Source organism: Heteronotia binoei, chromosome 18 (genome assembly GCF_032191835.1).
Source record: "Heteronotia binoei isolate CCM8104 ecotype False Entrance Well chromosome 18, APGP_CSIRO_Hbin_v1, whole genome shotgun sequence".
Lineage (NCBI taxonomy): Eukaryota > Metazoa > Chordata > Lepidosauria > Squamata > Gekkonidae > Heteronotia > Heteronotia binoei.
In genome coordinates this window covers 12,194,107-12,221,650 of record NC_083240.1, presented here as the reverse complement: position 1 = coordinate 12,221,650, position 27,544 = coordinate 12,194,107, and the positions used below count along the sequence as shown (strand labels likewise).

The following is a 27,544-nucleotide window of genomic DNA, read 5'->3' as shown; positions in this document are numbered from 1 at the left end:
GTTACAGGAAAGAGAAAAAATTCCTCTCTGTTCTCTAAAACCATGCTTAGCTATATGATTATGTGCTGTATTTCATTCTCCTGCCTAATCTCTCTTTTTCCCTACCACACTAAAAAGCCTCACATTCTTTTGACATCTTTAACAATAGTAGAACCAGAACCATTGCCACAAATATAAGCAAATAAACAAATAAACCAAATAGGGAACATTCATTCATCCCTGAAGCATCTTAGAAAGTTCATTAATGAGCTTTCAGTGTTGATGGCACCGAAGATGGCCACGTGTCTCATTGGTTGTGTCCTTCCAAACAGGGTTCGTGAGAAAGAAGCAGCCATGGAAGAGGAGCAACAGGAGTACATGCATAAGAGGATGGAAACGGTGTTATCTCTGAAGAACAACATCACTTCAACTCGGGTGTGTTTCTTGATCTGATCTTCTGGGGAATAGCTCAGGGAAAGAGAGGGCGAAGAAAAAGACCAAATTATTATTTGCAAATATCCTGAGCCTATTGTGAACTGAGCTCCCAGTGAACGGATATATTAAAGTGCAAGGCTCATTTGCACATGAAACCTGTTACTTCATTGCTCACCCATGACTTAGTCATCTGTGAATAAAGTTAAGCAGCACCAGTGCCAAAGCTGGCCCCTCTGCTTATGTCTGTCCCTTGAGAAAACTGTCCTCTTATTCCTTCCCTCTGAAGAGAGACTACCCGTTTCAACTTGTTTTAAGTCTTCAGCATAGCTAGACCCTCTGAATCAGCTGCTGGATTCTGTTCCAGTTTTTCCCAACCGACAAACTGTGTCTTTTTTAAATTGTTGTTGTCATGTAGGAAACCTTCCGAACCCTCCAGACCAGAGATAAAGCCCTTGCGCTGGAAGCCAAAGAGCAAGAGCAGAAAGTGAAGGAGGCTATCAAGGCGCAAGGCCTCAATGTCACCCGGGAGTTTTTGCTTCACAAACAACAGGAGGAGTTTGAGAGGCAGAAGAAGTAAGTTTGCCCTCCATTTATATGAGGCATCCTGTTGATGGATCGATTTATTGTATTTTGCTCTGCCTTCCATCCTAGTCCAAATACTATACTACAGGGTGGCCAACAGTAGCTCTCCAGATGTTTTTTGCCTACAACTTCCATCAGCCCCAGCCATTGGCCATGCTGGCTGGGGCTGATGAGAGTTGTAGGCAAAAAACATCTGAAGAGCTGCCGTTGGCCAGCCCTGCTACACTGCAGTAGCACTGGACGGTAGGGACCATCAGCTCAGCATCTACCTTAAAATGCTTCTTGAATTATAAATGTCATAATAAAACCTTACTCCCATCATACTTTTAAAATTACTTTCTCCTATGTGGCCACAATGGCATGGCGAAGATTTCCATCTGTCTGCTTTATATGTTTTGGTTATTTCCCCATTTTTTGTGGAGAAAAAAATATTAGAAAGTTTGTCAAATCAGTTCAGCAAAATTCTCACAGGGGGTTTGAACAATGGAGTCCAGAAGTGGGGGAGTGGGGAGAAAGAAAGAGCATAATAAAATGTAGAGGTCCCAGAGCTATGCTCCTGTGAGCTCCTGCCCAAAAGGAAGCCTCTAAACAGCTAGTGTAGGTCTTTCAGCAGAGGAATTATATGATCCTTGTATCTAACCCCTGACAATTGCCAGGCCACTACGATTTGGACTAATTTAGTTGTCTAAACAGTTTTTAAAGGCAGCTTCATTCAGTGTGTATTATAGTAATTTAACTTGCATGTGATCCAAGTGTAGATCACTTTGGCCAGATTATGTTTGTCAGGGAATGGCTGATCAAACCTGAACCTTCAGCTATAGGCCAGGATCCAGCAGCATCTCCAAGCTGCAAACTTGCTTCTTCAGTGGGAGAGCAGCTCCTTCCAAGGTGGACCAGCTTCGCATCCCTCAGGCAGCTTTTGCATTAACCAACAGCATCTCCTTCTTGGCTGGATTGAGCTTCAATTTATCAGTCCCTCATCCATATCCATAAAGCCGTATCCAGAGAGCACACTTGCAGCGAGACGTGCATTTGCTTTTCCTTCTTTATCTGACTTCCAAAAACACATTTGAGTGGCTTAATCTCAAATGAAGCCCATCCCCCTGCTCTGGCAGTATTGTTCATTCTCAGAGTTTGCATGCCTCTACCCTCAATGCAGGGAATTTATGGAACAGCAGAAAGCGAAGAAAATTGAAATCGTAGCTCAGATTTTGAAAGAAGAAGCTCAGCTGGAGAAAGTGAGGCAACAGTCCCGCCCGTGGAGACCAAAAAATAAGGGGAAGCTTTCTGATGCTGTAAGGTGGCGCAGGAAAACATGGAGGTATATAGAGAATGCGTATGCCGAGCCGGATGCAACAACTGTTACTCAGGTAAGCCACCATTACAAGAAGGCAGCTGGGTTTTAGGAACTGGTCAGTTAATGCCCTCTGTATCCTGAGTTCCTGACCTGAAATGGCTGCAGTTTGGGATGCTGTAAGGAATAGAGAAGTGATGCCAGACCAGCAGGGCTCCTGATCTGAGGCTTGCAGTTAGGATTGCCAAGCATGGAGATCTCCTGGAATTAAAACTCATCTCCAGGTGGTAGAAATCAGTTCCCCTGGAGAAAATGGCCACTTGGAGGATGGACTCTATGGAATTATATCCCACTGATGTCCCACCCCTTCCTCTCCAGGCTCCTCCCCCCAAATCTCCAGGTATTTCCCAACCCAGAGTTGGCAACTATATCTGCAGCCTCTGAAAGAGGCTTTGGTCCGTCCCCTCCTGAAAAACAGCAGATCCGGCCGAATTGGCAAACTACCGACCGGTCTCCAATTTACCGTTTTTAGGTAAAATTATTGAGAGGGCAGTGGCGTTGCAACTGCAGAGGTTTCTGGATGACGCTTCCATCTTAGATCCATGCCAGTCCGGCTTCCGCCCGGGCCATGGGATGGAGACAGTGCTGGTCGCCTTGGCAGATGACCTCCAACGGCAACTGGATCGAGGTGGCGTGGCGGTGCTGATGCTGTTAGACCTGTCGGCGGCGTTTGACACGGTCGACCATCGACTACTGACCCACCGCCCCGCCAACATAGGGGTTAGGGGGCTGGCCTTACAATGGCTTTCCTCCTTCCTCAAAGGACGGGGACAAAGGGTGGCAATCGGAGGTGAGCTCTCCCGGAGGCGCACACTAGACTGTGGGGTGCCTCAGGGAGCAGTTCTCTCTCTGATGTTATTTAACATCTACATGCGCCCCCTTGCCCAGATTGCCCAGAGGTTTGGGCTTGGCTGTCATCAATATGCAGATGACACCCAGCTCTGTCTGCTAATGGATGGCCAGCCTGACTGCGTCCCAGGGAATTTGGACCGAGCACTGCAGGCCGTGGCAACCTGGCTTAGGCTGAGTGGGCTGAAGCTAAACCCGACGAAGACAGAGGTCCTTTGCGTGGGCTGCGGCACTCTGGAAAGGGAAATACCTCTCCCGGTTTTTGACGGTGCACCGCTGAAAGCGGCACGCCAGGTCAGGAGCCTGGGAGTTCTACTGGAGCCTTCACTATCGATGGAGGCCCAGGTAGCTGCCACTACCAAGTCGGCATTTTTTCATCTGAGGCGGGCTAGGAAGTTGGCCCCTTTCCTGGAGTGCCGGGACCTGGCAACAGTGATCCATGCGATGGTCACCTCAAGATTGGACTACTGTAATGCCCTCTACATGGGGCTGCCTCTGTGTTGAACCCGGAAGCTGCAGCTAGTGCAGAACGCAGCGGCCAGGCTGTTACTAGGACTCCCGAAATGGGAGCACATACAGCCGAGGCTGTGTGAGTTGCACTGGCTGCCAGTTACATACCGGGTTCACTACAAAGTGCTGGTTATTACCTTTAAAGCCCTATATGGTCGAGGACCTGCCTACCTGAAGGACCGTCTCTCCCCATACAAGCCCCAAAGAGCACTGAGGTCAGCAGGGAAGAACAAGCTGACTATCCCTGGGCCAAAGGAGGTGAAATTGCAAAACACTCGTGCACGGGCCTTCTCCATTGCAGCTCCGTGCCTGTGGAACCAGCTCCCGGAAGAGGTGCGGGCCCTGTGGAGCCTGGACCAATTCCGCAGGGCCTGCAAGACCATCCTCTTTAGGCAGGCCTTCGCAGACTGCTGACAAAGGATGGCCGAACTGATGATCCATCATAGTGACTCTATATAATGATTTTTGCCATTATGTAAACGGACAGAATAGCGCCAGGAACATCATTGTGTTGTTATATTATATAAACTGGAATGGTTTTTAAGATATTATTGATTTAAACTACTGTATAACTTTTAATGCTGTTTTAAAATTACTGTATTTATTGTATAATGTTTTATCTGAATGTTGTTAGCCGCCCTGAGCCTGCCTAGGCGGGGAGGGCGGGATATAAATAAAATTTTATTATTATTATTACCTTAGCAATGCATTTCTTCCCCTCTCTCTTTCAGTGTCCAAGCAACCTATCAATTTCTGCCATTAACACAATGTGTCATCGCAATATTGTTGTTTAGTTAGCATTATTCATAGTCCTACACTTCATTGTCAATGAAACGTTAATTACTGTTTCAAAAGGTTTGCAGTTGGGGTAGACTGTCCATCATTGGGCTTTTTTGTCTTGCTGTAGAAATCCTGGCGCACGCCTTCACCTTGTTCTTCCCCAGATGACAAAAATGATGTTCCAGAGGAGTCTTCTTGGAAAACAACTCAAGAGATGGCTCATGAAAGCAAAGATGCAAGAAAGGAGGAAGACTCAAAGGAGACTCTAGCTGAACCAGAGTTTATGGGACTTTGGGATCAAGAGTACGACATATCCAAGGTTAAAACTTCTGTCTATCTTAATTTTCACTTTTGTTGATTCTCATTTTAATTAAGCAAAGGATAGAATCCCTTTCCATTTTTATGGGGATTCCTCATCGTGCAGAAGGTCAAAGCGGCAGAAGAGTGTGAACTTGGTACTTGGGAACTGGGAATAACAGCCTGCTGCTTTGGAACTGTGGGTGGTGCGGTGATCCAACCAGGAAAAGTATTGACAGGTGCCATGGCATTCACAGGTACAATGGTATGGCCCCATGATGTAGATCATGTAGGGCCTTCTCAGTCATGGCACCAAAATGGATTTCATTTATCACCTTATATCTTTGTCTTCCATCTGTTGGTAAAGACTTTTGTTTGGCATTACCTTTCCTCACTGACTCTTGCTGCCCTTCCATCTTGTTTATGTTTGTGTGTGTATTTTTATATGTGTGTATTGTTGTGTGTGTGAATATGTGTGTATATTTTAAAGCTTATTTTAATGTTTTTATTATTTGCTACCTTGGGGACACTCAGTTGGGTGGAAAGGCAGCTTTCAGATGCTTAGAATAAATAAAATAAATACGCATATGACAACATCCGAATTCTTTCCATGCAGCGTTTTTATTAAGGAGTGCATATGTGTTAAAACACTATAACAAAGGAAATCTGGATACACCTTTATGTATAAACACATCAGGATTCATGTTTTGCAGTATTTTATGACTCAGTGTATGGAGCAAGCCCTGACCTGGATACCCCAGGCAAGCCGATCTCATCAGATCTCAGAAGCTTAGCAGGGTTGGCTGTGGTTAGTACTTGGACAGGAGACTTCCTTGAAATACCAGAAGTTGGGAGGGCAGCGGCAGGCTCTATTCAGCCATCTCTTTGAATATCCTCTAGGCCCCAGTAGGGGTCAGTCAGCAGTGATTTCCATGACTTCCAGGTGCAGACACACATACACACACACACAGTCCAAAAAATACCCCCCCATATATATATATATATATATATATATATATATATATATATATATATATATATATATATATATATATATATATATATATATGCAGCATATGCAGCATTCTGGAAATAATAAAATGAAACAATGGAGAATTCCTTATGCATCCGTTTCATTTTGGAAGCAAAACCAAGTCATTAAGAGCTCCAGAATCCGGGTTAGAGAGAGTAATTCAGACAAGGAGAACTAAGTTGGGATGCATCCTTGCTCTCTTTTTGTTCTGCTTAGGAAGGAAACTCATTACAGCACTGTCAGTCAAAGGAGCTGAAACTAACGCTGTTCTCAAAAGCGTTTAACTATAGGAAAAATTAGCCAGCTTAAGTCTTTGTTCAGATATTTGCAAAGACACATATCACTTCATGTTTGCCAGCTTGTTTGAGTGTTACAACCGAACATGACATTTTGCTGAGTTGGTGATGAAGGTGATTTCAAGTGGAAAAAAAGAAATCCTTTTCCATCCAACGCTGGAGACAGCAAAGTGCCTCTTGAATATTGTCGCTGTGCAATACCTAATGGCTCAGATCACAAATAAATAATGTACGCTCGCAAAGTGGAAACTTCTGTTTTGTTCCATAGCCAAGAACCTGCATCATCTTATTCTCCTGAGTCACATGTGGCTTGGGGAAATGTCTGGGCAAAGAGAGAAAAAAATTGGGGACAGGCATGTTAAAAAATAATTTACTTTTGCTTAGTAACCTTTATAGAGGTCCTGGAGGTGAAGCAAGGGCCATGACCTGACTAGAGATAATTCTAAAGTTGGACAATGCATGCAGTGGAGGTTTGTTATCAGATCACTCAATGTTTTCTTTAGTGTTGAAAGTAGCTGAAAGTGGTGGATCAAGGCTGTGTCACTGAGGAGAGGGAATTATCTCATCCATTGATTTCTCCCATAGAAATCATACTTGCTGCTGTTAGCTCAGGTAGAGGGTGGAGTGATTTCTACAGGGGAAATAGTAAAGGAGAAAAGGCTAACCCCTGTTTCCTCCAGCCTGCTGCTTCAGCCCTGATGAAAAGTTTACACCAGCTTGGTGTAGTGGTTAAGTGCATGGACTCTTATCTGGGAGAACCAGATTTGATTCCCCACTCCTCCACTTGCAGCTGCTGGAATGGCCTTGGGTCAACCATAGCTCTGGCAGAGCTGTCCTTGAAAGGGCAGCTTCTGGGAGAGCTCTCTCAGCCCCACCCACTTCACAGGGTGTCTGTTGTGGGGGAGGAAGATAAAGAAGATTTTGAGCCGCTCTGAGATTCAGATTGAAGGGCGGGATATAAATCCAATGTCGTTGTCTTCTTCTTCTCCTCTTCCTCCTCCTCCTTCCTCTCCTCCCTTTCCTCCCTCTCCTTCCTTCTTCCTCCTCCCCCCCATCACAGCTGCTTTTTAAAAAAATAAAGACAACACTGGGAGACCCTCCTCAAAATGTTGAAGTTGCCCCGTAAATGATCGATTTAGATCTGTACTGTGATTTAAATTTTGATTTAAATTTGATTTAATTTTGCATGTGATAAAAACTGTGCATGTTCTGCAATTCCATCTGTTGCCTCACTCACATGTCCATTGTAAGTGCCTAGAAAGGTTATCCAAAGCAGTTTTGACTTGAAAAAGAAATATATAGATGGAAGCTTTCCAAATCCCCAAATAGCCTCACCATGTCACACTAGCGCATACTCTGGCTCTTCATTAGAGTCTCATTCTGTGCAGGTGCCAGATGGCAGAATGGATTCCAAACCTTTGGGTGCCAGTAAAATGGAAAAGGATATATTTGCTCGAAAATTGGAGAAGCTGCACAGCGGCATCATCCACAAACATCGAGTCTCTGGGCGTGAGTTTAAGGGGTGCCCTTTCTACAGCAAGCCAAGCCTTATTCACTTCAAGGTTGGTACTGCTTTATCCTGTAGTCCATTTTGATTCTCAGCAAGACAGGCAGGCTGTAAAATAAATTTAAAAAAATAAAATTGGGAAGGTGGTGATGGTGGAGAAAAGGTTAACCCTCTGTCCATCCACAATGCTGGGTTCCTGATCTAAGTCAGGCTTCTTCACGCCTGCTACAAAAAGTTTAGTAAGACAGGAGAGCTGCTCGTGGATCTCCAGCATCACATCTAGTTATACTGGTAATTTCATCTTTTAATTAGAGCTCTCACCCAAATAAAAACTTGTCCATTCTCTAGCATTCCTTGGCCTCTTTGACACATCCTTCCCTAGGCCCTCCTGCTGGCTTCTGCCACTCTGTAGGATGGTGTGCTTAGCCAAGAGCAGCCCCAGATCCTTTCATCTCTCTGTCACTGAAGGGCTGGTCTCTTGCTCACTGCCAGGGGCTTCACAGCAACCCCTAAATCCTTAGCTGAGCCACAACTCAAATAACAGATGTTCATTTGTTTCCAGGACTTTGATGTTGGTAAAACCTATAAAAAGAAGATGATTTTGATCAATGCCTTCTATAGCATTAACTATTGTAAGCTGGTGGGAGTCAGTGAACATCTCAAGGACTTCTTCACTGTTCAGTAAGTACACACGGCAGTGGCTTGGTCTTTGCTGGTGTGTGTGTGTGTGGAATCAGAGCCAGGGAAAGTGGTGGGGCTTATTATTAGTTTTAGGCATGGAACTGAAGAATATATTGGCTCAAAGAACGAATGACCCAAGAGGTGGACAGATGAAATCTAATCTCAGCCACACATTCAGTAGTTGCCCTCTCTCCATCTCACAGTGCAGAGTTACATCTTTCCAACTCCACCGAAGTCAACCAGGGACATCAGTTAATTCCTCATTGGCCGGTATCCTATTGCTTTTCTCCAGCGTATGGATCCTTCCTCCAACCAAGTGGTTTTTCTGCCAGGGAACGGTTCCTTAGCCTGGAAGAAGGCTTCACATTCTGAGCAAGTGCAGAGGTCACTGAATCCTAGCTCACCCAGTGGCTGGACACCAGATGCCAGTTCAAATAAGGTCTTGCTCCTGAGTGAGACCAGTGGAAGCAAATTCCAAAGCAGAGGAAGTGCTCTCTGCAAGCCTCTCAGCATGCCCTTGCATTTCTACATATGTAGTTACCTTAATGGGGCATCTCCAGTTGGTGATGATAGGATATAGGGATAGAGTTTGGTCTCACCAGTATCTTGAATTGAAGTCAGAAGAGTGTGAGTTGCAGGAAAAGCAGTTTTAGAAGAAGAAGATGATATTGGATTTATATCCTGCCCTGTACTCTGAATCTCAGGGTCTCAGAGCAGTCACAATCTCCTTTACCTTCCTCCCCCACAACAGACACCCTGTGAGGTGGGTGGGGCTGAGAGAGCTCTCCCAAAAGCTGCCCTTTCAAGGACAACTCCTATGAGAGCTATGGCTGACCCAAGGCCATTCCAGCAGTTGCAAGTGGAGGAGTGGGAATCAAACCTGGTTCTCCCAGATAAGAGTCCGCGCACTTAAGCACTACACCAAACTGGCTCTCAAAAAGCAAAAGCTCCTAAGTGGGAAGAGTGAGGGTTGAATCCTCTTACAGAATCCTTGTGATGTGCTCATCATGTGTGTTAAAATTACAAACCAAGAATGGATGCTTAGGATCTAAGAGTTTACGATATAAATAATTTTTTTAAATTGAGCATGCATCATTCATTAGGAACGTTAGAAGTGCTGTAACAGTCCCAAGTCTAACTAGTCTGACATTCTTTGCAATAATCCTAGGAAACTGCTGGCAATAGATGGTCCACTAAGAATTGGCCGGTGGTGGACCAGTTTGCCTTCTGCTCACTAGGAATGAGCAAAAGCGCCCCTACCTTGTTTTATTCATTAATATTCTTACCAGCGATGTCAAGTTCTCTGCTATTCACTATTGATTTTGTATGTTCATATTACGTATGCTTATACAGTATTTATTACATTACTTGAATTATACATTACTTGTACATATCCTGCTGATAAATTAATACACAAATAACACAGAAAAACCATTCACATTTTAAGGGAATAGCGGAGCAGAGCATGAAAACATAGAACTGCAGTTCCAGTTTGCATGAGGGAGAAGCAAAATCAAAATGTGGATTTTTCAGGTGAAAACAGCAGGGATGAGACATCTGAAAATGTCCCTCTCACCTATCCCAGAATAGATATGCCAAGACATGTGTGATGGGAAAGGTCCTTTTATTGTAAACTCCTCCCAGCTCATATTGATTCTTTTGGAGGATGTAGGGGTATCTGTGCTTGAGTTCAAAATGTGTCATATATGCAAAACCGCCTTGGCTTAGTTAATACCGATGGTTCAAATGCAAATTTATTCTCTCACCACATGTATTAACCAAGCGCATGGCCAGCTTTCTTGACTCTGAGCCTTTTCCCCAAGAAGATTACAAGTTGTAGCAGATTTGCAGCTGGTGGTGGCTCATGTTAAGAACAGATCTGTGTGGATTGGACTCTGGTGCTCTAATGCTCTCTTATCTCATCACAAGATGAAAGCTGTAAATTAACAGCTTATTACAGCCAACTCGGCTTTGGCCAAGGAGTTCAGAAATTATGCTGTAAATCAAACGACAACTTGGCTTTTTTATTTTCTTGCTGTCCCGTAAAAGTCTCAGCCAGGGATTTTCCTGCATTGCTAGTCCCCAAGCAGAAGGCAGGCGGTTTTATATGCTGAGTGAGTCTAAAAATAATCCTAATGGTCATGTGTCATTTGGTGGGAAATTATCTGTTCTCTAAAGCCAGGAATGCATAGCGCTGAACTTTGGAGCCAACTATCAAAGATCAGAACTCAGAGAAATAATAAATCATAACAAATGAACATTCACAGAGAGCAAGAGCCCGTGTCACATACATATTTGTAATCCTTACAGTAGTCTCATAAAGTTGGTCAGTGTTTTCTCCAAGGGGCTGGACCTGTGAAAGGTGTAAGAGCATGCCCCCAGCTTCGGCAAGAATTAAATGACTTCGGTTTGCATTTCATTCTCATGCAGTGCAATTCTATGCAGTTTTTTTCCCACTGGTTTCAGTAGCCTTTGACTGGAGTCACTCTGCATAGGATCATTTCAGAGGATAGCTGTGTTGCTCCACAGTAGAAGAACTAGATTTGAGTCCAGTACTGCCTTAAAAAGGTAAAGGTAGTCCCCTGTGCAAGCACCAGTCGTTTTCGACTCTGGGGTGACATTGCTTTCACAACGATTTCACGGCAGACTTTTTACGGGGTGGTTTGCCATTGCTTTCCTCAGTCATCTACATTTTCCCCCCAGCAAGCTGGGTACTCATTTTACCGACCTCGGAAGGATGGAAGGCTGAGTCAACCTGAACCGGCTACCTGAAACCAGCTTCCGCCAGGATCGAACTCGGGTCGTGAGCAGAGAGTTCAGACTGCAGTACTGCAGCTTTATGGCTCTGCACCACGGGGCAGAAAGAAGATCATTTCAGAGGATAGCTGTGTTGCTCCACAGTAGAAGAACTAGATTTGAGTCCTGTACCGCCTTAGAGACCAACAAATTTTTCAGAGTGTAAGGCTTTTCGAGTGGAAAGCATGTAACTGAGAAGGGGGCTTTGACTCTCAAAAGCTTATACTCTGCATAGGTTTGCACTTTTTGCCACTGCTGGACTATGTTTAATGATATGTTAGCCGGTATACATAGATAGATAGATAGATAGATAGATAGATAGATAGATAGATAGATAGATAGATAGATAGATAGATAGATAGATAGATAGATAGATAGATAGATAGATAAATTTATTGTCATTGTTCTCAACAAAAAGAGAGCAATGAAATGAGGTGCTCTTCCACAAAACATACCAACACATCAAACACACATATTCATATTCATACCATTTAAATACATCTAAAACCATTTAAACCATTCAAACCATTTAAATATATCTAAAACAGATAAACATTCATAAAACCATTTAAACCATTTAAATATATCTAAAACAGATAATCCTTCATAACCCTGCATTTAGCCTAACCACAGCACTTGGATAGAAACTGTCCTTAAATCTGTTTGTCCTAGTCTTCAACACTCTATATTGTCTACCTGACGGTAAGATCTCAAATAGCAAATGGCCCAGATGTGAAGGGTCCCTTAGGATCATTTGTATCTTCCTTTTACATCCCATATTATACAGATCCACCAATGAGGGGAGAGAACATCCACAAATAGTGGGTTCAGTGCAAGGAGGAGACGCTGTTGAAGTGATCATAGTTCTTTTATTAAGTACAGCACGGTAACGGCTGAACTCTAAGACTGACTAACTGGGCCAACGGGGCCAACTATATACAGTTCAAGGTTCCCACGTTAGGACGCCATTGGATCATTCAAACCAGCAGGGGAGCTGTGATTGAAGCAGGGCATCAGGGATTTGGATCCTACTGCCCATTGTTCCTCAGTCCCCAAGCTCAGTGCTAAGGCTCCAATGAGTCAGGCAGGAACACCCTTAATTATACACAGTCTTAGTCCACATACACGACAGCCTGCATATAGCAACTTTACGTGTTCAAAGCATTTCATGTACATTGTCCTGCTGTTTATATCCACATCATGCCCTTCCCTTTGTTGCCATATTTATCCGAAAGGCAAAATTTGATCTGGTGGCTTCTTGAGCTTACTTTTCTTAGCTGCTGCTCTGTTCGTGCCCTTGTTCCCTTTTTTTTCTTGTTCAAAAGGACAAGACTTTGGCTGCATTCAGATGTTGTGACAAGCGATGAAGCCACGACTGGGCACAAACACAGCTCGCTGCCATGCTTGCACACTTCCCTTGATCTTTCCACCACCTTCCTCTGTTTGCATAAAGAGCTTAGTTCTAAAAAAAGTCTTCAATTATTTAAAATTTGGTTCATGGTGCTGTCTGAGTGCAAGCAGCTTTGAGCTTGTTTTCTCTCCACTACCGTGTCTGGTGCCTGCCAAGTATTTTCAGATAGTGGGTGGGGCCAGGTGGGGCTGTGATTGGCCCCTGAAGATCTGATTGGCTGTGCAGATAAAAATTACGTTGCTTTGGTGGCAATGTTTGCTTTGTTTAAGTTACTCCTCTTCTTCACTGCATTTGATGGATTGTGAGTGTGGCTCCACCTTCTGCGGCAGCCATTTTGTCATTCAGCCCATGACTATGCATCAGAATTCCAAAGACGCCAGGAAGCTGAAAAAGGTTGGGTACCCTTGTTCTAAACCTTGGTTTAATTTCTGTTTAGAAAGAAGGCAAGAGCTTTCTCCTGTTTTCTGTTTAGAAAGAAAGCAAGATCTGTGTCCCGTTTTTCTTCCATGTGAGCAATGCTCAAAAGTATGCTGCCTTTGAACATGGAAGTTCCATTTAGCAACAGGGCTTTTTTTTGTAGCAGGAACTCCTTTACATATTAAGCCACACACCCCTGATGTAGCCAATTCTCCAAGAGCTTACGGGTCTGTTAGTACAGAGCCTACTGTAAGCTCCAGGAGGTTTGGCTACCTCAGGGGTGTGTGGCTTAATATGCAAAGGAGTTCCTGCTACAAAAAAAGCCCTGGTCATCAAGATTAGGAGCCATTGACAAGCATTCATCAACTTTCATTATTTCCTTTAAAAGTTATCCTGGTGAGCAGTCATTGCCATATCATGTGATGGTGAATTTGATAAACCGATTGTGCATTGTGTGACGAAATATTTTCATGTCTGTAATAAAGAATATAAAAGAGAGCTCTAAAGCAAATCTTAGATTCAAACAAAGACTGAGAGGCTGTAAAGTGCTTGCTTCAACTATATTGCAGTTTCAGTAATGCGCATGTATATTTAAATTCATGAGATGATTAACCAGTTAAAAGGCAGATAATGAATCAAATCAAATTCTGGTTGAGGTCTTATTGAAATGCCTAAAAGGGATGTCTTCTGCCTGGCGCTGTTACCACACGAACGAATTTTCAAACCATGACTGAATTCTACATTTTAATTACCATTGTAGCTTTGACCCTCCTGGCCCCATGTCTGCTGGAATGTCATGTGAAGTCGGAGTGACCTTTAAACCGATGGTGAGAATGATACAGATCACGAAGCAACCGCGTTTGCAAAAATTTTATGATAGCAGAAAAGTATTAAATGGACAAGGGATAAAAAACTGATATGCTCTGTTTTGTAACAGTACCTGCAATTGAGTCAACATCCCAAATTATAACCGGTGATAACAGACGGACAGTTAGGGGTGACTCAGAGATGCCTCAAAAACTGACCCCAAAAACCTTGCAACTGCCACCTGGCCCCATCCCATGCTCACCCTGTCCTCCAGCAGCCTCAATCGGCTCAAAAAGCGACCACTGTCGAAGTGGTAGCAAATTTTGGAGCCGCAGGCCAGTTGATTCTTTGGTGTCTGGATGGAGAAGTGTGCAAGTGAGGCACCTTGGTGGTGTGAAACTTCCAAGCCACCCTAAGCCATTTCCAGCTTTTTCCAGTGGGGGGGGGGGATAATAACTAGTCAAAGCGCTTTAGCACATGAGTGCTTGACTTGTTGGGGGAGAAAAAGAGCAGTTTGGCTTCTGAGGCACACCTCCCCCGCATCTGATAGCTCCAAGTCGCCTTGCAGACAGGGTGGGACCACCTCGCCGAGGAGTGTGTGGAGGGTTTGGGACGACTCTTTTTGGACCAGCCTGATTTGCAACACTTCCAGTCCTCCCCTAACTGCCCATCTGTTATAACCCAACATGTCCCAAACAAAGACCTGGTAAAGACAATTACTGCTCAAGGATGTTCATCGGGATGAATTGCTCCATGCCCAGCACATCTTGGACTAGGAATGCTGGCAGCAGGGCCCAGGCACCTTGCTCCATGTTACCCCAGGGCAGCTTTCAAGGAGGTGGTATGGCTGGCTTGATCTCACTGCTGATATCCAGAAGAGTAGACTACAGTTTCCAGCCCAGCAAAATCAAATGACTTGAGGAGCCAGTAGGGTCCCATCTGATTTTATACAGACTCCTCCTGACTGTCCTGCCTCCTCAGTCTGACAACCTGTTCAGTGTAGGCTTGAGCTGTTCACAGACTTGATTGCTTGAATCCCTAAAGGCCTGGCTTCAGCTGCCAGCCCTGAAACGAAAGCAGAAGCCTGATTCACGCATGTTTTTCTGTTTGGGGGAGGGGGCATTCAGAATAGAGTGACCTGGGAAACACCTGTGTCACGCGTTACTTAAAGCGAGGATGGGGCCATCTATATGCATTCCAAGGACCTCTGTGTTAGAAGGAAAAGAAGACTGCAGATTTATACCCTGCCATTCTCTCTGAATCAGAGACTCAGAGCGGTTTACAATCTACTATATCTTCTCCCCCCCCACAACAGACACCCTGTGAGGTGGGTGGGGCTGAGACGACTCTCACAGCAGCTGCCCTTTCAAGGACAACTCCTGCGAGAGCTATGGCTGACCCAAGGCCATTCCAGCATTTGTAAGTGGAGGAGTGGGGAATGAAACCCAGTTCTCCCAGATAAGAGTCCATACACTTAATCACTACATCAGACTGGCTCTTCTAGACTGCTGTAACATATTCTCTGTGGGACTGCCCTTGAAAAGTGCTGGTGCAGCTACAGCTGGTGCAGAAGGTAGTGACCAAATTGGACTCATGGAACGTGTAGCTTGGCACCAGAACTTCATTAGCAGCTCCCAGTAGTGTCCATGCTGGTGTTGACCTTGAAACAGCCTGGGACAGCAATATCTCAAGAACTAATTCCTCCATATAAGACTACGATTTTGCACCACTTTAGTAAATCTAGAGATTTTAGTAAATCTAGAGATTTATGGTTTTGGCATATCAGTCATAACCACAGAACATGGTTTGAAAGCAATTGATATACAGCACTCTTGCTGAATCTAACCAGGTCTGGATCAGGACAGCTCCATCCGGCAGTTTTCCTAGGAACCCTAAGTAGCGCAGCTGGACTTTCTTTATAGAGGTAGGATATAAATGAAATTGGGGGGGATCACAACAGATTCTTCACAGCTGCTTTCTCCGCCATTTAGATAAACGAAGATCTCCAAGGAGAAATTGCCTTCTTATCTCATATTGGCTCCTTTTCAATCCCGTTGAAATGTTCAACCAAGAAATGTGTGGTAAGTCCTGTTCTTATCTTCCAATCTTTGGCTGAGGCGACTCTGTGTCAGGATGCAGAAATGAAAATGGAATGTAAGTAGGAGAAGAGGCTTACCATTTTTTTAAAAAAAAATCTGAGTCATTAATAGCAGAAGAATCAAGTAACAGGAAATGGAAGGATACCTTGCTTGTGTGAATTGGGACGCACAGTGTCCTATTCCTGGTTATTATTCCTTTCAGGCTGCACGGGTGACTTGCTGCCAAAATGCCAAGCAGGACAGGAGCTGTCCAGCAGCACCGGCAAAGTTGGGAAAGGTCTGCGGCCTTGAAGCTGAACTGTCCGGGTGGTATTCCAGCAATGTACACACTAGAAAGCAGGCATCTCAGTCTGTAAGAATGTTGCACCAGCTGCCCCAAGACAGAAATTGAAGTTTGATATGCTCTTCGTGATTGTCCAACCCTTCTCGGCATGCTGATGGAACCCTGATCCTGTCAGAGCCCTCTGCTCCCTGGTGGGACTCTGGAATGGGGAGTCTTGCACTGCCAGGTGAACTCGGGTTATCTCAGACTGATTGTTGCTTTGCTCTTGAAGTCCCAGTGAAAGTCCAGAGGTGGACAAATCCAGCTGGGATTAATCTAGTTTCCCTGGTTGACTGGTTCTGGGTCTAGAGCTTATTCCTGGCTGATGATCTCTGGGTGCCGGACCTCCCCAAAGTACCAGTGTGTGGAGAGATCCTCAGCTCATTCTGGGTGTGTGGTTTGGAGGTCCTATAATACAGCACCAAACTATTCCTTGAAGAGATCAGGTCCTGATTATATAGCATAACACTGGTCCCCAGGTTCCAGCATAGCCGCAAGAATGCAGGATGGTTTCTTGTATTTCAGTCCTCAGCATTGTTCTGATTATTTCTCTTAAAGATTACCAGACACCATTCCTACAAAAAGGCGTGTAGGTGGTTCCATTTAAAAGTGCACTTGAGTGCATCGCTAGAAGAGAGCACGTTCAGAGAATTGTACCTAAAATTAACTGTGCGGTTGAAAAAAACCAACAACATCATCTTAGGCTCTTCATCAGTTGACAATAAAAGTTTATGAACCGTTTTTGCTTATCCATTGCTATCAGCCTTTGGAGAATTTTTCAAGCCAGATATTCAAAGGAGCTATGGTGTGTTCATTTGTTAAGTCACTAGACACACAATTCCACAAAGGACAGTAACGATATGACAGTATTGACAAAGGCAGTAGACAAGGACAGAGTCTATATGAAACAGCTAGATAAGGGCATCTGGTAGAGGGGGAATATGGATCGAGGCTGCGGGGCTGTTTCCTGCTATGCACTGTTTTCCCAATTGAAAATCCCTCCCAGCTGCTTTAAGACCCTGCAAGGGTGGGATGGGAACATAATGTTGATACCTGCAGCTATGTTGTGGGAGATGTGGTGTGGTAGACTGTTCTTCCTGGACATGGAGGGATCTTCTGCAATCCCAGCCTTTGGAGCATAGGGCTTATAAAGCAAGCATTTTTGATCCTCATTCTCAGGCTCTAAGATCTCTGCCAAAACTATGGGCACTATCTTTCTGGGATGCAGCCTGTTAAGCTTTAAACTCTTTAATTTGGGGTGTCAAACATGTGGTCCGGGGGCCAAATTAGGCCCTGAGAGGGGCCCTATCCATCCCCCAAGCAACTGGCTGTCATCTGCTTCCCTCTTCCTCTCTCTAGCTTCCTTCTATATAACAGCTTGCTTTGCCAGGCTTGCTCAATCGCACAGGAGCTATAGAGCAAACCCTCTATTTTCTCCATTGGCTGAGGCTCCTCCCTTGGGGAGGAAGGGGGGGGGAAGGCAGAGCATGCTTTGGCAGGCTCCTTCTATTGCAAAGCAGAGCTACTGAGCCAAGCTCTCTTCCTTCTGTTGGCTGAGGCTCCTCCCCATCCTGGTCCCCTGGGGAAGGAAGGAAAGAACCAGAGCTTCCTTTGCCCAGTTCCTTGGATCCCATGGGAGAGATACAAGGAAGTACCTTTAAGACCAACAAGTGCTAATGTTATAACCATGCTTTATTTTAAGGGGTTTTTTAAAATATTTAATTGTGTTTGCCTGTGTCCTTTATAAAGTTTAAATCTTGGTTACCTAATCTTAAATAGGTACATATGCAGCCTGGCCTGACAAGGTCTCATTTATGTCAGATCTGGCCCTCATAACAAATGAGTTTGACACCCCTGCTTTACATGTTCCCATCTTCTCTCTCCCCCCCCCCCCCCCCCCGTGACAATGCCAGGCCTTTTTGATTTGAGGGCTGCGTCACTGTTGAGGACGCAGTCCTTGTCCTTGCCTTGCTTTCTGTTCTGCGGCTGCAGCAGCTCTCAGCAACTCTGAGCATGTCTGGTGTATTCTTTCCTCCTTATGTCAGTCCTACTCAGTCACTCCACTGGGTTGGGTTGGTCAGATGCGTTGGAAGCGCTTGATGCAATGTCCCTGTGTCTCAGACCTCCAGAAGCAAGTGACCACAGAGTAGGCAGGGCAGTCAGGCACACACTAAGGCTGATTCTGCACTACACGCTTGCATCGGTGTTCAGCCGGGTCTGTTTCCGCCGACTCAGATTATTTATTTCTGCACCACAGCCTCCCCACCCAGTACATCCCTGGGATTAGTTTCTGCACTAACATTATCCTGGAGCATTTCCTGTCGCTCTTCCTGTGTTTCCTCATTGAAATCTCCACCTCTTGGTTTTTTTTCCATTGAAGGCACGGTTTTGATACAAGGTGACCAATTGTCGACAACCTTACAGGCTGCATTGTTTTTATGTGCTTGCTTTAAACCAGCATGCTGATTGGCTGCCTGTGTTGCCGCCTGTGCTTGAAACGCTTTGCTTTCAATAAGGTTTGAAAATTGCCATTTGCCCCAAACTTGCTACTGCAGCATACCAGCAAACGGCAGTGTGGCAGTAAACTGACATCAGAGAGCGCTTGTAGCACTTGTAGAAATAGAAGTTAATAAAGTCCTTGGGGAATGCTGCTCTCCATTGAACATTATGCTATAAAGAGTGGAGGAAGAAGGTTTCTCTTGCAGAGAGTGTGGGAAGGAGAAAGAGAAGAGAGATGGGGGAGAGACAGATGGGAGCTTCCCCCTTCTCGCCTGTGTTACTGTCCTTCATCACCACAAGCCTCCTGTCTCTTTCCGCCTCCTACCGGTGCCTACAGGATGCCGCTGGGTACTCCCCAACCCGCCCTGCTGCTCTCAGCTTCCCGAGTTATAGATGCGGGAAGCTGAGAATGGCTGGATGGTGTGCCGATGTGAGCTCTCCTCCGAGACTGGCTTCTTGCAAGGGAGACAGCCTTGGAGTGAGCAGCCCTGCTGCCCCTTTCCCAGGCAGGGTGCGGGCAAGCTGTTCCACCCAAATCTCGCTTCCTTTTACTGCCCTGCTCTGGCTGCCACCACCACTCTATAGCACCAAATACATTAATGTCTTTTTTAGAATTTTAATAGATTTTAATCAATTGTAGTTAAATGTTATTTATTACTATTATTATTGTACTATGTATACATTAAGTTCTTGTTGTTAGCCGCCCTGAGCCGCTTTGGCGGGGAGGGCGGGATACAAATAAAATCTGACTGACTGACTGACTGACTCTAGCCACCCCGCTTTCCCCAGCACTCTTGCCCCCCTGCTCTTCCCGCTGCCGCAGCTGCTCTCACCACCCCGCTCTCCCCACTGCAACTACACTCGCCGCCCCCACTCTCGCCGCTACGCTCTCTCCATCACTCTTGCGGTTCTGCTCTCGCCACTGCCGCTCTCACCGCCCCACTCTCCCCACAGCCGCAGCTGCTCTTGCCACCCCACTCTCCCCACCTCTCATGACTCTGCTCTGCAACTATTCTCCCCGCCCCCATTTTCACAGCCGCCCTCGCTGCTGCCACCCTTGCTGCCCCCGCCACAGCCCTCCTTTTAAATTTATTCAAATCTGGTTGGGGAGACAAATTGCCTACATATTTAATATAAATAAATAAAATAAATATTAAAAATATTTTAAAAAATGAAACGGTGTGTTGTGTGTGTGTTCATGCATGGCCATGGCACAGCAGTTTTTTTGTGGTTGCATTGAGCGAAATTACATTGTTACCAGGCCTGCAGCCACAGGGGGCATGGCCCCTCTATTAACCCCCTCCTCTCTGTAGGGCCCCTCCGTTCAGAGCCTCCTCTGCCGGCCCACCGCCGCTACACACCACTTTCCTTTGCACACATCCCCAGTGCACCGCCTGCTTCCCCTCCACCCAAAATTTTCTGGCTACAGGCCTGGTAGTTACACAAATGAGGAATGTTTTTTTTTTTAAAAAAGGGTTGTCGGGTCACAGTAGGCACATCAGAAAAGGAGGAGGGATGGAGGGCGTGATCACCAGGACAGGGACAGGAAAAATAGACCCGAAGGGAAGAATTCTGCTCACACCGCCAACAGCCAAATCAAAATGGAAACACCTGTAAAAAGAGGAGTTCAAAAAACCCGCAATAAGCTTTGCAGAAGCCGTATCAAACTCCTGTTCTGGATCAACATGTGCGGAACTCTTTCCAAACTCCAAAATACTTTGTCAGCATGCTCCGGGGCAAGAGACGGTGCAGAATCAGCCTAAGCTTCTTCCTGTTTTCTCTCTATTGTCACAGTCCCTCTTTAGGATGCAGATGAGCACTCCTAGGGAAAAGCGACTTCCTTCCTGCTCTCTCTCCCTCCCTCCTTACACCCACACAAGATGGGACTGCAGGATGCTCCTCTCTGCATCCACCCCCATCTGCTAGGCAGATAGCATAGGATCTTTCTCTGTCTCTTATCCTTTACTATCAGACATGCAGAACAAAGCAGGAGTCAAGTATCACCTTTAAGACCAACAAAGTTTTATTCAGAATGTAAGCTTTTGTGTGCTCTAAGCACTCTTCATCAAACAATAGTAAGGAATGACAAGCAGTCCTAAATATAGAGAAAGTGGACTGTGAGTTTGTATGCAGAGTCATGGAAAAGTTTTTTAGCAGATTAAAAGAATCATGAGTTGGGGTCTGGAAGTTCTAGAAGTAGTAGATATTATTCTGTGTAACTTTGTAACCACATGATCTGTTCTGATTCAATACCAGCACCTCTGTGTCAAAGCCTCGTATGCTCTGCTAACTAAGGAAGGATCTGGACCACCAGAACCAGTACCCTTCCCAGCAAAATGGTCTAGTTTCCATAGGGAAGGGGAGGACCTGGTGGGACCAGAGGCAGGTACACATATCAAGGCTGGCAGGCTTATTCAGCACCAATGTTCCCTGTAAGCTGCAGAGTCTTGGGAGCAAGAATTCTACTTTGCGAGCTACTGGTGTTAAAGTTGTGAGCTACTGCATAAATCACTGTACTCTGGGGTCGTTCTTCCTGAGCTAAGACAAAAATGTTTAAAAAATGCTAAAAATCTGTGAGCTAGCTCACACTGAGTCAGCTTAGAGGGAACACAGTTCAGCACCACAAAATCTAGTATTCCTTGCTGCAGAGATGTTTCTCTTCTGACCCACTGTCCCTTCCTTCTCCCTATCCCCAGCTTGCCAAGTTATTCTACTAAATGTTTTGGATCCACCAACCCACTATGTTAGCCCAAGCAGATGGCAAAGCAAACAGGACTCCTGGGGAGATTTCTGTTTGGGAGCTGTCTTTGCCTTGTTGGGACTTTCTTTCTATATCGGAGATGTTTCTTCGGATCATTTTTTTTGTTCCTTTACTGTCAAATAAACCATGACACATTCTCAGAGCTTGGCACAAATAGCTTCTTGCCAGCTTTCCATAGCAATGAACATCACCAAGTTTAGAAATGTGCCCCTTGACTTGGCAGCCAATTACCAGGAAATGAGTTGCTTAATAAATCAGTTACTTGGATCTCTTATTTGTCACTAAATGTCAAACTTAGCAGTACAACAAACACATCCAAATATCAAAACAGTTAAATTCATGAAAATAGCTGATGACCCAGTCCTCAGAAATCCTGTACCTAAGTAGGGATCAAATGTTGGTGGACTGGGGAGCCAGAAACTGACTCTGTATCACCAGTTCAGTAAAATGTACCAGTTGAGAGCCAGTTTGGTATAGTAGTTAAGTGTGCAGGAGAACTGGGTTTGATTCGTCACTCCTCCTCTTGCAGCTACTAGAATGGCCTTGGGTCACCATAGCTGTCTGGCAGAGGTTGTCCTTGAAAGGGCAACTTCTGGGAGAGCTCTCTCAGCCCCACCAACTTACAGGGTGTCTGTTGTGAGGGTGGAAGGTATTATTTTTATTTTATTGGATTTATATCCTGCCTTCCCCACCAAAGCGGGCTCAGGGCAGCTCATAACACATAACTTACAATAAAAACATTTACATTAAAAGCATTAAACAGTTTAAAATAATTTGGCGCTAATTTCAATGCAGATTTAATACAAATTTAAGATGGCGTTCAGTGATCTTAGCATTCGTTGGATCTGGCATCTTGGTGGTGGTCAGCATTTCAGTTAAATGCTAACTGAAAGTGTCATCTTACAGGCCTTGCAGAACTGGGCAAGGTCCCACAAGGCTCTGACCCCCTCAGGCAGTTGGTTCCACCAATGAGGGGCAGCAATTGAGAAGGCTCCTTCTTGGTTGTTTTCAGTCCTGCCTCCCTCAGCCCAGGGATCGATAACAAGTTTTGTGTTCCTGACCTAAGTACCCTCTGGGGAACATGTGGGGAGAGACAGTCCCTAAGGTAAGCAGGTCCTCGGCCATAAAGGAGATTGTAAGCCACTCTGAGATTCGGAATGAAAGGTGGGGTATAAATCTTCTAAATATGCCATAGTGCTATACTGTCACATCCCATGCTCATCTGGTGGTACAGGAAGAGAATTTGAATTTAGGCCCACTGGAACCATCGCTCAGTGATAGAACACTCATGAACACATGAAGTTGGCTTTTACTGAAGCAGAACCTTTGACCATCAAAGTCCATATTGTCTACTCAGACTGGCAGTAGCTCTCCAGGGTCTCAGGCTGAGGCCTTTCACTTCACCTCCTACCTGATCCTTTTAACAGGAGATGTCGGGGATTGAATCTGGGACCCTCTGCATGCTAAGCAGATTCTCTGCCACTGAGCCCCAGCCCCACTTTGCATGTTTGAAAGTAAAGGTCAGTCCCAGGCATCTTAGTTAAAGGATTCTTCTTGGTAGAAGAAGAAAAGAAATTGGATTTATATCCTACCCTTCACTCAGAGCAGCTTACAATCTCCTTTCCCTTCCTCTCCCCACAGCAGCCACCCTGTGAGGTAGGCAGGGCTGAAGGAGCTCCTTTGAGAACTGCTCTTGAGAAAACAGCTCTTCCAAGAACTGTGACTGACCCAAGGTCACTCAGCAGGTGCATGTGGAGGAGTGGGGAATCAAACCTGATTCTCCCAGGTTAGAGTCCGCAGACTTCACCACTACACCAAACCGGCTCTCACATGCTGGGAAAGACCTTTCAATACCTGAGACCCTGGAGAGCTGCTGCCAGTCACAATAAATAGTACTAAACTAGACTGACTAATGAATGGCCTATGCATAAGGCAGCTTCATATGCTCAGTTGTGGAATGAACAGTCTGTCACACTCTGGAGGGATTCCATGCCCTCCTCTGGGTCTGACAGTGATCAGGTTTTGGGGGAAGCCACTGTCATTTTGATGGGGCCCAGGATATTTACTTATTAAAATATTTATATCCCGCCTTTCCGTGTGGCTCAAGGCAGCTTATGAGTCACAGTCAAAACACTGCAATTTAAAACCAAAAGAACAGAACCCCATATATTCCTTCCCCCTCCCAAAGAGATGCCTGCAATTGAGCCCCCCCCCATTAAATGGTAAATCAGCCTTATAGCACCTTTTGAAGATTTGCAACACTGTTTACCTCATCTCCTCATGGAGCCCATTCTACAGAGTGGGAGCTACAATGGAAAAGAAACAGGTTCTGGCTGACATCAGGTGGGCCACCTTAAGTGGGAGAACAGCCAACAGAAGACCATAACTGATGGCCCTTTAGACATGTGGGTCCTAAGCCATGAAGGGCTTTAAAGGCCATATCTGGCATCCTGAACTGGACTCAGAAACAAACCGGCAGCCGGTGTTAGTTGCAGTTCCCAGATTGTCTGCAAGGGCAGCCCAACATAGAGCGCATTGCACAAATTGATCAGTGAGGTTATGAAAACATGGACCAGCATGGCCAAATTGGCTGAGCCTAAGACAGGAGAGAGTTGGCAAGCCTTTTGCAGTGGATGGAAGGCACATTTGGTTACTATGCCAGTCTATACTTCAGGCAGTAAAGCTGGGTCCATGAATGCCCCCAAGCTTTTAACCTGTTGTGCAAAAGCAGCATCCATCCAACACAGGTGGATCTAATGCTTCTAAAACAGGAGTGACCAAACTTGCTTAACTGAAGAGCCGCATGGAATAAACATCAGATGTTTGAGAGCGGGAAGGGAGGGAGGGAAGTAGATGGAGGAGGGAAGGAGAGGTGGAAAGAAAACAATTTTAACTTTAAATGCATTCTCCAAGCAACTGGCTGGCTTGGCTTGGCGAAATTATTTAAATAAACGAACATCTTCTCCAAGCCAGCCATCGGCAGTGGGGGTTTTGAGAGCCACACAGTATGTGTGAAAGAGCCACATATGGTTCCTGAGCCACAGTTTGGCCACCCCTGCTATAAAACATCAGCCTTCCTGGCCAGCATCACCTCTGTGTTGTCTGATCCAGACCAAGCAGACAAGAGATCAAGTTCTAATAGTAGATGAAGTTCAGTAAGGTGCAGAAAACTCTTGGGCAATCATGAAGCTGAGTTCCAAAGGCAGCAGTGCTCTAAAGAGCAGGTACTTAGCTAGGAAGGGCCTTCCCCAGAACAACAAATTGCCAAGGCTGAAGCTAATGCCTTGGGACCCAGGAATGTATGATCAATCCTTTAACAATGCCTGATGGGAGCCTTGTACAAGACTTGCCCACCCCAGCAGAATTAATGGGAAGCAGGGTGGGGCACATGTGTTCTGACTTGGTAAGTACAAAGGCAGACTTATGAATATTTTAAAATAAATAACCCCCCTCACTACACCAATGCTTCCCCCACTCCCCATTTCTGTGGCGTAAATATAAAACCCACCTTGGCTAGACTGGCTGTAAGTTTGGTGTAGTGGTTTGGTGTAGTGGTTAAGAGTGGTGGACTTGTAATCTGGAGAACCAGGTTTGATTCCCTGCTCCTCCTCATGCAACTGCTGGGTGACCTTGGGTCAGTCACAGTTCTCTCAGAGCTATTCTCCCACGAACAGTTCTCTCAGCCTCACCTACCTTACAGGGTGTCTGTTGTGGGGAGAGGAAGGGAAGGAGATTGTAAGTCTCTCTGAGACTTCGAGAAAAGGCCAGGTTATAAATCCGATCTCCTCCTCCTCCTCCTGTTCTCTCCCCCCACACACATACTTACCACCATTCACACATGCACAAATGTGGCTTCCAGAGAGGTTCCTTGTATTCTGTGGGAGTGTCACTCTGTGGCATTGTATTTTGAAGTGACAGTAAAGACTGTGAGGTCTTGCGCTTGTAACGGTAGATGTTCATTTAACGGATGTTGCCGCCTATCTAGGGCAGTGATAATTATGGTTTTTTCCTTCTTACAGCTGGCACTAGATAAAGAGCTCATTGACTTCGGCACTCATGTGGTGGGAGAGACAATTTCACGGACCATCACCTTGACGAACTGCGGGGCCTTGGCAACATGGTTCCAGCTTCACAGATCAGCTGGCTCAGATGCTGCGCACACTGTGATATCGCCCCCTTCCTTCGAGAAAGCGGTTAGTCGGAGGACATGTATATCAGATGGTCTTGGAAACCTCAAACGATCAGCAGATTTTAAGACGGCCTTTGATAATCAGTAGGTGCTCCTTCCCAGAGGGAACCATATGGCCCCAACATATGAATGGAACCTCTCAGGTTGGAGGCAGTATGAATATGGGTTGTTGGAGGCCAGGGCTTTTTTTGTAGCAGGAACTCCTTTGCATATTAGGCCACACACCTCTGATGTAGCCAAACCTCCAAGAGCTTACAGGGTTCTTAGTACAGGGCCTACTGTAAGCTCTTGGAGGATTGGCTATATCAAGAGTGTGTGGCCTAATATGCAAATGTGTTCCTGCTACAAGAAAAAGCCCTGCTGGAGGCAGAAATGGAAGAAGGATGTTTGGAAACATCTTTGCCTGCTGTTGCAAAGAGGATGCTGGACTAGACAAACCCTTGGTCTGACCCAGCAGGGTTCTGCTTATGTCCTCATGCTTGGAAGAAGGAGTTATTTCCTGTAAAGCTTCTCTGTTAAAGGAATAAGTCACAGACACCTTTGATTGGGCATACTGTCAGAATTGAAAATTGTATTTATTGTTATTTATTTACAAAATGTGTATCCTGCCTTTCTGCCCTTACAAGGGCTACTGTGGCACCCCAACATAAGTAATAAATGCACATCATTCAAACAATTGAAAACAGAATTAAAGGACATTCTAAATATAAAAACAACAATAAAAACATTGGTCAAGAAGGAGGGATCTTTGAGAGAATGCCACCCTGTGGTGGAAGGTGGCAACAGAAGGGGCCCAACTAATCTCCATGGGGAGAGAGTTTCCAGAGCTGTGGTGCTGTGATCGAGAAGGCCCTAGTCACCACCCACCTTAGATGAAGGGTGTTTGGAAACATCTTTACCTGCTGTTGCAAAGAGGATGCTGGACTAGACAAACCCTTGGTCTGACCCAGCAGTTTTGCTTATGTTCTCATGCTTGGAAGAAGGAGTTATTTCCTGTAGAGCTTCCTGTAGAGGCAGGGATGCCCAAAGGAGAGCCTCCAAAGGTGGCCATAGTAATCAGAGAGATTTATAGTTGTTCTTGGGTCCCAGCCTGAAAAGTTGCCATCAAAATCCCATCAGATTTAGTGCTTAAATTCAGTGTTCCTTCCCTTTACCTTTTGGAATGCAACACTTAACTGCCATGTTCAGAAGGTCCTGGGTAGGCACGACCTGCCTATGCCCCCCCCCCCTTTTCTCCCATAATTTGAGCATTAACCAGAAGCAGGTTGTGGCTTTCTCCTCAGGTGAGGTTTTTGAAGAAAGAAAAAGACTGTCAAAGGAAAGCCAAGGGGGGTCCTCAGACGGACCAACAAGACGAAACCTACCTCTAGATCCTCTACCAAGCATTGTGAAAACAACAGATTTCCATTCAGATGCAGAATATCTAGATTTCTATAATTTCTGATCAAATGCAGAATGTCTAGAACCATAAAGTGCATATTTTCTTTCTTTATTTTTGCACATATGGATTCCACGCCTTGGAGACCTTTGCTTGTTGGGGAGACGGTCCAAGGGAAAGCACATCTCTTGATTTAACTCAAGGTTTTATCTCATGATGAGTTGAATAGAATAGGGATTCCCTCCAGGCGAAACATCACAATAATTTGGATGGAAGCCATGAGTTTTGATTAAGACTAATGAAATTGTTCAGTGAATTGACTATGGAGATTGTTCAGTGACTAGTGAATGGAAGCAAGCCTACATGACCCTGTTCTTTGACACACACCTACTCTTCCCTATCATTTTCTTTTAATTCTTCTGGTCCTCATGTTCCTGGAGACTCAGCAAACATCTCCCTTGTTGGAACATCGTGCTTTACAGCCTTGTTAGATAATGGCAAACCACCACCGTAAAAAGTCTGCCATGAAAACATTGTGATGTGACGTGACCCCAGAGTTGGA

General features: G+C 45.3%; 1 protein-coding gene across 1 annotated transcript in view; it reads left to right on the top strand.

The window, feature by feature from the left end:
• The window catches only part of CFAP74 (cilia and flagella associated protein 74), a 98,634-nt gene that overhangs the window by 15,876 nt on the left and 55,214 nt on the right, over window positions 1-27,544 (top strand). The window contains exons 7-15 of the mRNA XM_060259605.1: window positions 312-414; window positions 830-987; window positions 2,156-2,366; window positions 4,617-4,808; window positions 7,504-7,677; window positions 8,185-8,303; window positions 13,688-13,754; window positions 15,726-15,815; window positions 25,435-25,608. Coding sequence (XP_060115588.1) covers window positions 312-414; window positions 830-987; window positions 2,156-2,366; window positions 4,617-4,808; window positions 7,504-7,677; window positions 8,185-8,303; window positions 13,688-13,754; window positions 15,726-15,815; window positions 25,435-25,608 — 1,288 coding nt within the window. The remainder of the gene's footprint in view (window positions 1-311; window positions 415-829; window positions 988-2,155; window positions 2,367-4,616; window positions 4,809-7,503; window positions 7,678-8,184; window positions 8,304-13,687; window positions 13,755-15,725; window positions 15,816-25,434; window positions 25,609-27,544) is intronic.